The sequence below is a fragment of the Trachurus japonicus genome, chromosome 21 (assembly GCF_045865225.1).
Source record: "Trachurus japonicus isolate A0001 chromosome 21, Traja_1.0".
Classification (NCBI taxonomy): Eukaryota; Metazoa; Chordata; class Actinopteri; order Carangiformes; family Carangidae; genus Trachurus; species Trachurus japonicus.
Window position 1 is genome coordinate 31,913,962 of NC_140927.1, and position 11,313 is coordinate 31,925,274.

The 11,313-nt window shown below is 43.4% G+C and overlaps 1 protein-coding gene across 1 annotated transcript in view; it reads left to right on the forward strand.

Annotated features, from left to right (window-relative positions):
- Positions 1–9,244, forward strand: part of akap11 (A kinase (PRKA) anchor protein 11) — a 59,959-nt gene extending 50,715 nt beyond the window's left edge. Inside the window, exons 20-23 of the mRNA XM_085765057.1 lie at positions 399–485; positions 3,000–3,046; positions 6,384–6,598; positions 8,122–9,244. Of these exons, the coding sequence (XP_085621183.1) occupies positions 399–485; positions 3,000–3,046; positions 6,384–6,598; positions 8,122–8,319 (547 nt within the window). The 3' untranslated portion in view covers positions 8,320–9,244. The remainder of the gene's footprint in view (positions 1–398; positions 486–2,999; positions 3,047–6,383; positions 6,599–8,121) is intronic.
- The last annotated feature ends 2,069 nt before the right edge of the window (positions 9,245–11,313 follow it).

Here is an 11,313-nt window from a genome sequence, read left to right on the forward strand (position 1 = left end):
AGGACAAGAATGCGGTGATCTCACGTCTCAGGCCTTTAGCAACAAATTGTCTCAACATCAACACCGCAGAAAGATGATTCAGTGGCTTCGCGGTGGAAAAAATCCCCCACAATCCTCCTGTGCTGCGATGTGAGCGCTTCACCTGACGTTTAAAGGTTTAGACCAGAGCGACCGCAGCAGAGCGTCTGTTTGACGACGGATGTGGTCGTTACAGATGAAGCAGATGAAACCGCTCATTATGTGCTGATCTCCCTGTCGCTCTCATCTGCTGATGATGATGTGATGGCGTCACTGACTGTCGCTGCCCCCTCCACACCCCCCCACACACACCCACCCAACCCTCCGCCACCGCCTCACCGCTCCACTTCCTCTCTCTCTTTTCCTCTCTTCTCCTCCAGCAGCAATGGGAACAGCAGCAGCTGGAGCAGTCTGGGCCTGGAGGGGGAGGCGTGTGAGGAGCGCATGTCCTTCTCCCCCTCGGACAGGTTGGTCAGCAGCAGCTAACGGCTAACAGCTAACACACACACACACACACACACACACATACACAGAGACAGCACCTCACCTCACCCTGGGGGGTTCACCTGGAATGAGACAAAGACACTAGTTCACCCAAAATTGAAATTTCAGAGAGTTTCAGAGTCCTCCGTGGCTTCTCTGAGTTACAGGGGGTCTCGGCGTAGCAGTGCATGTCCATATGACGGTTGCAAATGGATACCAACTGTCTTCGTAACAAAAAGACACACCAAAAAACATCCAAATACCTCCATGCTGCTCGTATGTAATGTCCGTCTTGTATTGAAGCCCCGAAATGCGAAATTGTCCCGAAAAAAATTAAATAAGTCTATATTTCAAGCTTGTTTTGTAGCGGAAGCTTCTCGAAGCTCCTCTTCCCGGTTCGTCCAAATTTGACAAACCGGGAAGAGGAGCTTCCACACCATGTTACCATGTGTATATCTGTGTAGTCTTATCTGTCATAAACAAGAGATTACGGGTAAATCTTACCACTTTTTTTCTAGATTTTTAAAACTTTTTTTTTGTTTTGAGAATTTTTTTACCACTTTTTTTTTGAGAAGTTTTACCACTTTTTCAAAATTTTTCTTGAAACTTTTTTTGAGAAATTTTTACCACTTTATTTCTAGAATCTTTTTAAAAACTTTTTTTTTTTTTTTGAGAATTTTTATCACTTTTTTCCAAAACAATATTTTTGGAGAGATGTGGACGGACCAGGAAGAGGAGCTAACCCTAACCCTAACCCGCTGCAAACAAGCTTGAAATATAGACTTATTTCATTTTTTTCTGGACAATTTTTTGCAATTTCGGGGCTTCAATACAAGATGGACATTACATACGAACAGCATGGAGGTATTTGGATGTTTTTTGGTGTGTCTTTTTGTTACGAAGACAGTTGGTATCCATTAGCAACCGTTATATGGACATGCACTGCTACGCCAAGACCCCCTGTAACTCAGAGAAGCCACGGAGGACTCTGAAACTTCTCCCAGCCCTTAGTCCACATGAGGGGGAGGAGATAATGAGTGAATGATGGATGGATGGATGGATGGATATCCCTTTAATGCTAAAAAAGAAATTCACATCGGATTCGAATCCTGGTCTCCCGCTTGCTAGACTGTACTTTGCTGTAGCTGTACTTTGTCTCATACTAGGAACCCCCACCCCCCCCTGTGCATGACTCTAAATATAACACACACAGTTGATGCTAATGCCAGCCTGTCAGTTCTGCTGCTTCTACATTGCTTGTGTTTGCTCCATCGAGTCATTTTGTGATGTTTCTATATTCTGCATGAGTAGCTGTCACCGGTATAAACCCACCAGCAATGCATCACACACACACAGAGCAGTGCTGCAGGTTTATAAACTCTGGCTCTTCATTCTCACTCACAGGAATGAACAGAGCTGCTGCACCTTTTCAGACACTTGGATTCCTGTGTGTTTAGATCCGTGCAGCCACTTGGGAAACACCTGTTGAACTGGAAACAGCTGCTGCATTTTTGTTCTTATAGTTCTGATAAAACACCAGAATTCACTTTTCTCTAACGCCAGCTGAAACGAAAATGTAAATTATTCACGTATTTATTGCCTGAATCAGGAAGTAACGGCACAAAAATGACATTTCACTGAAGGGATGTAAAACATTTACAAAGTACAGAAAGTCCAGTGAGGTCTGTCACCACGGCTGAAGCTCAGAGCAGGAGAAGAGAAAATAAAGTTATGAAACGATAATAAGAAGAACAAAATCAAACTTTTGTTCTGAGGGAAAATGTAGACGTAAACAGATTTACATGTGTGTGACACCTGAACAGCTGCTGCAGCCTCATCTGTCAAATCTGAAATTCACTGGATTAGATGATGATAGAAGCTTTCAGCAAATGCATCGTCACAATGAAGATATTTGTAATTATCAATCAATATAAACACAGTGTGTGGTGAGTTCAGGGTCTGCCATTAGGTGGCAGGTTTCTCACAGATTCAGGTTTGTGGTTTAGTCACTTCCCAACATTTCAATAACTGGAAACAAGCTCAGATGCAACATCCAGACAGTGAAGGCAGCACAGCGGTGGTGGTCGGTGGGTTTATACTCCTCAATTAGACAAAGCTGAAAGTCCGTACGGTCCATGAACTCATCCTGTGTCTGTCTGAGTGCAGCCTTTATGCTCACCGATATCATCCAGAGCCTGTGTGTCTGTAGCCGTGGGCTGTGTCAACAACACTGTGATTAACAATCTTATAAAGTGCAGAAATGACTGTTTACCCGTCGGCACGTCACACAGCAAATATTTGCACAATTGACACCGAGGATACCGAGTCGGAAAAATCAACTTTCACTGTGAAGTTTCTGAAGTCTCTGAGACAAGACAAAAAAAGACGCTGAAACTTTACTGGAAACACTCGGCGCTCGGCTCGCTGCCTCTGATTGATGTCTGATGCTGGATTGTGGATGTTGAGCGCTGACATGTGGTGTTTCTCTCCTCCAACAGCGACAACACGGAGGACAAGGAGACCGAGGTCAAGGAGGAGTCCAGTGGTAAGGACCGTTTTCCTGTCTGAGTCCGAGGCCTCGTCCGCACGGAAACACAGCTTCACCCAAAACAAAACCATCTTTTTCTTGTTCGTTCTCCGTAAACACGTCATCGTTTCCACTGTAGTTCAATGTGTGGCGCTGTAACACTGCCACACATCAACACCATAAAACAGAGAAGAAGACAGAAAGCTTCCCCGCTGGGTTCAAACTCCAAACATTAGAAGTGGATTATAAATATTATAAATTAATTAATTATAAATGTTGACTGGGGAGTCGTGTCAGAGCTGATATTTTGTCTGACGACGCTGTGTGGCGCTTTATGCCCCGGCTGCGCTCTGTCTGTCAGACATGACCTCATTCTATTTTTATAGAGGGTATGCGTTTACGTCACGTTGCCCTCGACAACGCCCCGTTCGATCGGACTGAGTGGCAAAACAAGCGTCCCTCAACATGCTGGCGGATAGCGATGGACTCATAAACTGGATAAAATATCTTATAAAAATTGATGTCAAAAGGAATCGACAACCAGCTCCACAAAACCGTCTGCTCCACGGACACTTCCTGTAACCATAGCAACACACAGTGTGACCGCGGTGCCGGCAGAGTGACTGACAGGCTCACTGTTACTGTGCAGAGGGACGAGATTACAACTGTTACTGTCGTCCTGACACTGACTCCCGACACTAAAACACGAGCTGCTTTTATTCTGGAAAAACTCTGACCAGTCAAACTGTAGGATGTGTTAGAGGACTAATGTATCTGTCTAAACATCAGAACTACGACACCTGAAACTGTAAACACAGCTGATCCATCGCTCCAGTGAATTTACTTTCCGTCATTGAGAACAAGTTCTTGAATGTAACTGTGCGTTCACACCAAAAGCTTCCAAAGCGTCAAAAACGCTCGAGGGTGGGCGTCAGACAAGACAGCTCCCAAAACGGCCGGTTGCCGCTTAACCGCGTCATAGCTAATTACCCTAAAGTTAACCACGGCTCAACTTCTCATCTGGTGACGCTTTGGACGCTTTGGAAGCGCGGCGACGCCTGTTGACGCTTTGGACGCTCAGTGTCGCCGGGTGCTCATTGAAAATGAATTGACTTCCGGCGTTTTTGACGCTTTGGAAGCTTTTGGCTCGGAGAAAATCGCTTCGTTACTTGCTCGTTTTTAAACTTCAGCGGCTCTGCCACTCGTCTTTTTGCCACTCAGTGGACGTTCCACAGCGACTTCCGAGTACCGTGACGTCATGTGCATACCCTCTATTACAGTATTCGGTTACCCGGGTAACACCAGGTGAGGGTTACTCGGTTAGAAAATTATTCAAAATGCCCATCCCTAGTATCCGTGTGGCTCTGATTCTGTAGGACAGTGGAGGAGGAGGTGAGGAGGGAGGTCAGCGATGATGATGATGATGATGATGATGATGATGATGATGATGGGGCCCCTCTCCTAATTTGAGGTCGACCTCTCTCTCTCTGTCTGTCTCTGAGTCTGAGACGTTTCCTTCAGATCAGACTGGGGGGGGATTCCACCGCCCCCGTCCTCAGACTCCACTCCCTCCTCTGTCGCTCATGATCAGACGGTCTGGGTGAATTCCAGTTCCCCCCTCGGCCCTACTACCCCTTCGTGTTGCGCGTTCACGTGAAGTGGTGGTGTCCCGATTCTGGTTCAGACGAGGGTTAGGGGGAAGTGGTCGGGCTATCTGGCCCTTCAAACTGAGATTTTTCAGAGGCACACTTCAAACCGAGGGGTATTACAAGTTTCCCAGAATGCATCTCGCGGCAACCGGCAGCTGTTTTATTTCTCGCTAGCCTGTAAGCGCTGTTATTACGTCACTTTGTTAAAGGGACAACGAGGAGTTTTGGAAAAGCGAAGTGTTTTCATACTACATTTATGAGCATCCGCACCGTGAAATTCTTTGACCGGCGCAAGACAGACTCATGTTTTCATTCATCAAGAATTAAAGTCAGAGGTTGGAAGACGATCACATACCGTCGTAGTTCCCACCATAAACGGCGATTCGGCGACGTTATTCTCATGACTCGCCGCGAAACCAAAAGTAAAGAAATGCTGGTCGGCTCGCCCAGCATTTCCACCACCACTAATAATAACAAAATAACCATAGAGACAAAACGATATATTTATCTAAAATGAGCCCATTAACAAGTGGTAACGTAGATTCATCCACATTAACGTGAGACGTTTTTATAACCAAATAGAAACTCCTCGTTGTCCCTTTAAGTTTTAATATTTTTTCATGCGAGAAAGTAGCTGTTTAGATCCCCAATGTGCGGTCGGTTTATCCAAATGACGGCTGTTTAGACGTTTGCTCCGATGTTTTTGGGAGAAGTGAAGCTCCACCTGTGGAGCAGATCAACGGCTCGTCACAGAGACACCACCCGTCCGGAGAGCTTGTCAGCCGGCCAACCTCCGTCGTCATCCCGGGGGAGAAAAAGCTAATTAACTTACCCGCAGGTTTTTTAGAGGTTTACCGCCGGGTGGTTTCATTCTTTTTAGCAGATAAATGTTGGTCTCATTGATGAAATCTAACAATTGTGGCAGCAGTCGCATTAATTTGTTTGAATTAAAAGTGAAGCTTCATGTGTGTTTTGGACAGAGGAGCAGCACTGCCTCGGGGCTCTGTAGCCTATACGTACAGAAATCACCACATTTACTTCAATAAATAAATGTTTTACAATGAACCGATCAGTCTGCATTAAATTTGATTTTATTAAGTTAACATGGTGTTGAATAGAGGATTTGTGGCAAAAGCTCGTCACGTGTTGCTTACACTGCAAAAACTCAAATCTTTCCAAGAATATTTGTCTTGTTTCTTGTCAAAATGTCTCATTTCTAGTCAAAACTAATCTCTTTCCACCTAAAATAAGACTCATCACCTAAAAATCTACTTGTTTTTAGATCATTTTCACTTGTTTCAAACAAATTTTCACTTGAAATAAGTAGAAAAATCTGCCAGTGAAAGCAAGTTTTTTGTGCTTGTAATAAGGAAGAAAAACTTCAATCCACTATCAGATTTTTCTACTTATTTCAAGTGAAAAAATGCTTGAAAGAAGTAAAAAGTGTCTAAAAACAAGCTGCTTTTTAATGTGATGAGTCTTATTTTAAGTAGAATGAGATTAGTTTTGACTAGAAATTAGACATTTTGACTAGAAATAAGACAAATAGTCTTGATAAGATTTTGAGTTTTTGCAGTGTATGTGATGACGATGACGTATGTGATTGTTGAAGGGGTGTCCCAATTCGTAGGGGTTGACGGGAGCGTGGGAACCAGCAGACCGGACCCTCAGTGGACTGACGTGTGTGTGTGTGTGTGTGTCTGCAGGGACGCTGTGTGTGGACCGGACCCAGCTGCAGCAGCCCCCCCCGCCCCCCACCAGGACCGGGCTGCTGGTCCTCAACTCTGACGTGAGGGAGCCGAGCCGCGGCCCCCAGCCCCCGGCCCCGGACCCCCAGCTCCGCATCCTGCTGCAGTGGGCCGCCGCCTCCATGGCCGACGTCCCGCAGATCCTCATGAGTCCAGACCGAGAGCTGCAGCAGGTGACGACATCTTCATCTTCATCTTCAGTATCAGTATCAGTAGAAACAGGCAGCTTCACATTGAACCGATATGAAACAGTAGCTCTTCAGTACTTTCTGTGTGTATTAAAGGGATAGTAACATTTTTTTAAAGTGGGGTTGTATGATCTACAAATAGTCCCTAAGTACTTTAATTGCAGTAGAAGACTCTCTGCACTCCTCCCGTTAGCAACGCCAGCCCATAATAGCCCTGCCCAGAGATTTACAACATACAGTGTTGTGAACAGACCCAAAGAAACGGCCTATTTTCGCGGCCTAAAAGAGGTTTTACCTGAAAAAAAAGTGTAGGAAAAATGCAGTTTTTATTTGGACCTAACCAACTCACGTATCCCTCCGCCCAGGGTTAGCGCACGCCGATCAGCAGTTGGTTAGGTCCAAATAAAAACTGTGTTTTTCCTGCACTTTGAAGGGCTGGAAAATATTATATTATAGTGAACAATGGAACTGTGTATTTTTTTTCAGGTAAAACCTCTTTTAGGCCGTGAAAATAGGCCGTTTCTTTGGGTCTGTTCACAACACTGTATGTTGTAAATCTCTGGGCAGGGCTATTATGGGCTGGCGTTGCTAACAGGAGGAGTGCAGAGAGTCTTCTACTGCAATTAAAGTACTTAGGGGCTATTTGTAGATCATACAACCCCACTTTAAAAAATGCTACTATCCCTTTAAGGCAATTACAGTTATTTTGTCTGTAAAAAAATATCGTCAAAACTTCTGAAATTTGAATATTTATTTGCTCAACAACATCACAACTCCTCAGGCTTTAAGAGTATTTTATGTTTTAGAGATTTTTTTTAATAATGAAATAGTCTTTCAATGAAATAAAATATCGAATAGTTGATGACAGTTGTTCTCAAAGTGGGTTCAAGGGGGTCTCCAACTTTTTCTTGAAATTTTACCACTTTTTCCTAGAATTTTTAAAACTTATTTTTTTTACCAATCTTTCTTGACATTTTTAATTTTTTGTTTGAGAATTAGAATTTTTACTCTTTTTTTTTCTTTTTTTTTCTCAAATTTTAAAACTGTTTTTGATCAATTTCACCATTTTTTTTTTTTTTTACTTTTTTTTTCTAGAATGTTTTTTTATTTTCTTTTTGAAAAATGTTGCCACTTTTTTCCAGAAATTTCACTAAAATTCTTCCAAAAATTCAAAGCCAATGGCCCTAAATTGAACGTACATTTACTAAGAAAGTAACATTATTCAGTCTCAGAACAAAAATTATATTATATTACAATATTCTTTCTTTCTTTCTTTCTTTCTTTCTTTCTTTCTTTCTTTCTTTCTTTCTTTCTTTCTTTCTACCACCTTTCTCTGTCTTTTTACTTCCTTCTTTCTTTCAGTATTGTACTCAGTATTGTTTTATCCGAAGACAGTTTTTCAGTCTGTGATTCAAAACGAAGCTTCTCAGAGAAGCAGTGAAGAGTTGTTGTTGTTGTGACGGAGGTGTGTGACAGCCCGGTGTGTTGTGTTGTGTTGTGTTTTGCAGCTGCCTGCGGTGGTGCAGCGGCTGCGGGAGCGGAGGTGGAGGGTGGGCGAGCTGCTGCACACGCTGCTGCGCTACTGTGAAGAGAACCAGGGCCACCAGGGGCTCCACGGCCCGGCCGCACCCAGAGAAGAGGCTCCGCCGGCGGGCAGAGAGCCGCACCGAGTCCCCCTCTTCCAGTGGCTCCTGGAGCACGCCTAGCTCCTCCTTTTCCTCTCTTTTCCTCCTCCTCCTCTTCCTCTCTTCTTCTACTCCTCTTCCTCCTCTATTCTTCTCCTCCTCTCTTCTCCTCCTCCTCCTCTTCTCCTCCCTTCAGTTCCAAACTTTGCAAACTCCACGGCCTCTAGATGGCGCCATACATAAAATCAGCCGATCCAACTTAACTCTCATGAATGTGAGCAGTTATGTGTGTGCGTGTGTGTGTGTGTGTGTGTAGCATGCGAGACACACACACACACACACACACACACACACACATGTACACACACACAGAAACTCCTCCTGTGTTTTCTTCTTGTTTTTCTTTCCACCCTCTGTTCTCTCCTCAAAAGTTTTCGTTAATTATCCAGCTGTATAAATCAGATCTGTGTTGATTTAGTCAAACATCTCCCCCCCTCCTCCTCCTCCTCCTCCTCCTCCTCCCTCCCTCCCTCCCTCCCTTCCTCCCCCGCCGCCACCGCCCACCTACACTTTGATTTGAAGCCCTCACACCTCGAGACGGAGAGACAGACAGACAGAGAGAAACAGAGAGAGAGAGAGAGACCCAGCCCAGTGAGCTGAGAGGAGGAGAATGTGTTTTGTGTTAGGGAATCCCCATCATGCTGCTGGGCCATGATGATGTCATCACGCCCACAGCTCGCTGCTCAACTCACCTCCGTGCTGCTGCTGCTGCTGCTGCGACCAAACACACACACACACACACACACCCTTGTATTATCAGAAACAATCCAACACACTGACACCCATCATCGTCATCATCATCACACTGCAAAAACTCAAAATCTTTCCAAGAATATTTGTCTTATTTCATGTCAAAATGTCTCATTTCTAGTCAAAACTAATCTCTTTCCACTTTAAATAAGACTCATCACCTAAAAATCAACTTGTTTTTAGATCATTTTCACTTGTTTCAAACTAATTTTCACTTGAAATAAGTAGAAAAATCTGCCAGTGAAAGCAAAGTTTTTTGTGCTTGTAATAAAACTTGCTCCTCTGTCAGATTTTTCTACTTATTTCAAGTGAAAATAGACTTGAAATAAGTCAAAAGTGTCTAAAAACAATCTACTTTTTATGTGTAACTATGTATGTATATGTATAAATATACATATTTTAGGTAGAATGAGATTAGTTTTGACTAGAAATGACATTTTGACTTAGCCTGACCATCCAGACTACATCATGAACATGTCTAGTCTGGCAACGAGCGGTAGACCTCGGCTCAGTCCAGGGGGCGGGATGAAGGCTGTCTTTCAAACTGCCTCTGCACCAATAGGGTAGCGCTACGACCAATCAGAGCAAAGAGCAGGATGACGTCATCGGTAGATTAAACTTTTCCCATATCCCGTCGGCAAAACACCAAATACATCCTTCTTCCAAATGAACGACTTCAGTGCAGTTTCTTGCTCGACTTTCAAAGAAAATGACAAGTTGAATTGAATCAAAGTTGATGCCATGAACGCTGATTCAAACGATTCCTTTGCCAAAGCCATCTATCGTCTTGTCATGTTTTTGCACCGTCGCAAGTATGTCGTCATGGCGTTAAGCCCGCCCAACGACTCTCTAAACAGATAGAGCGCTGTGATTGGTGAACACAAACGGTGTTCGAGACTCAAAAAGTTCCTATGGCTCGTTTCTATAGACCCACCTAGGGAGCAAATACATCTGCTGCTGCTAGGGTGCAGATAGATTTCTAGGCTACATTTTGACTAGAAATAAGACAAATATTCTTGCTAAGAGTTTGAGTTTTTGCAGTGTGCATCGTCGTCTTTTCCATCTCTGTATTAACCCACTCAGTGTTTCCTCACGCCGCCGGTCTTCACGGGTCCAATCAGGTCTGGACTTGATCCTGTGGTCCAGAGGAGACCAGCTGGACCTGAACATGTTGATGTTTAATTAATCTGCTGCTGTGGGAATAAGACTTCTAATGATTTGTTTTATTTTCTATGAATTCATTCTTTGTTCTTAGGAAACAATCCTGATTATAAGTAAAATCAGCTGTTTTCTGATGCAGCTGCTCGTTAACCAATCGTATTAATCGACCATCGTCCCACATCAGTATGTTCATTGATTGGTTGTTATGGACCTGTAAAGACCTCTTCCTCCTCCTACTCCTCCTCCTTCACTGCAAAAACTCAAAATCTTTCCAAGAATATTTGTCTCATTTTTAGTCAAAACTTACCTCTTATCACTTAAAATAAGACTCATCACCTAAAAATGAACTTGTTTTTAGATCATTTTCACTTGTTTCAAACAAATTTTCACTTGAAATAAGTAGAAAAATCTGCCAGTGAAAGCAAGTTTTTTGTGCTTGTAATAAGAAAGAAAAACTTGCTCCACTATCAGATTTTTCTACTTATTTCAAGTGAAAATCTGCTTGAAAGAAGTAAAAAGTGTCTAAAAACAAGCTACTTTTTAATGTGATGAGTCTTATTTTACGTATAATGAGATTTGTTTTGACTAGAAATTACATTTTGACTAGAAATAAGACAAATATTCTTGATAAGATTTTGAGTTTTTGCAGTGTTCCTCCTCCTCCTCCTCTTCCTCCAGCAGCTGTAGGTTTTGCAGTTGAGTCATTTGCACTATGTGTTTTCCTGTTTTCACCTTCTTCACCTACAACAACTGCAGCTGCACTAGTCGGTCGCCCCAGCAACAATCGCCATGGTTGTTAAACTTAGTAAAACACAACGTCGAGTATTTAAAAAAAAAAAAAAAGAGAAAGAAACAGAGTTTATTTTTTTATGAAGGAAGAGGGAATGTAACGGATCATGAATCGCTGCTCTGAGTTAGAAAGAGAGAGAAAGAGAATTTGTTGCCAAATGTAGCTGATGATGAGGTGACCCCCCCAACACACACACACACACACACACACACACCTCCTCCTGTGTGTGTGTGTGTGTGTGTGTGTCCGGTTCGGGGGGGAAGATCCAGTGACGCAGACACGAACGACGACGGAGTTTTTCTAGTCCGAGTCCA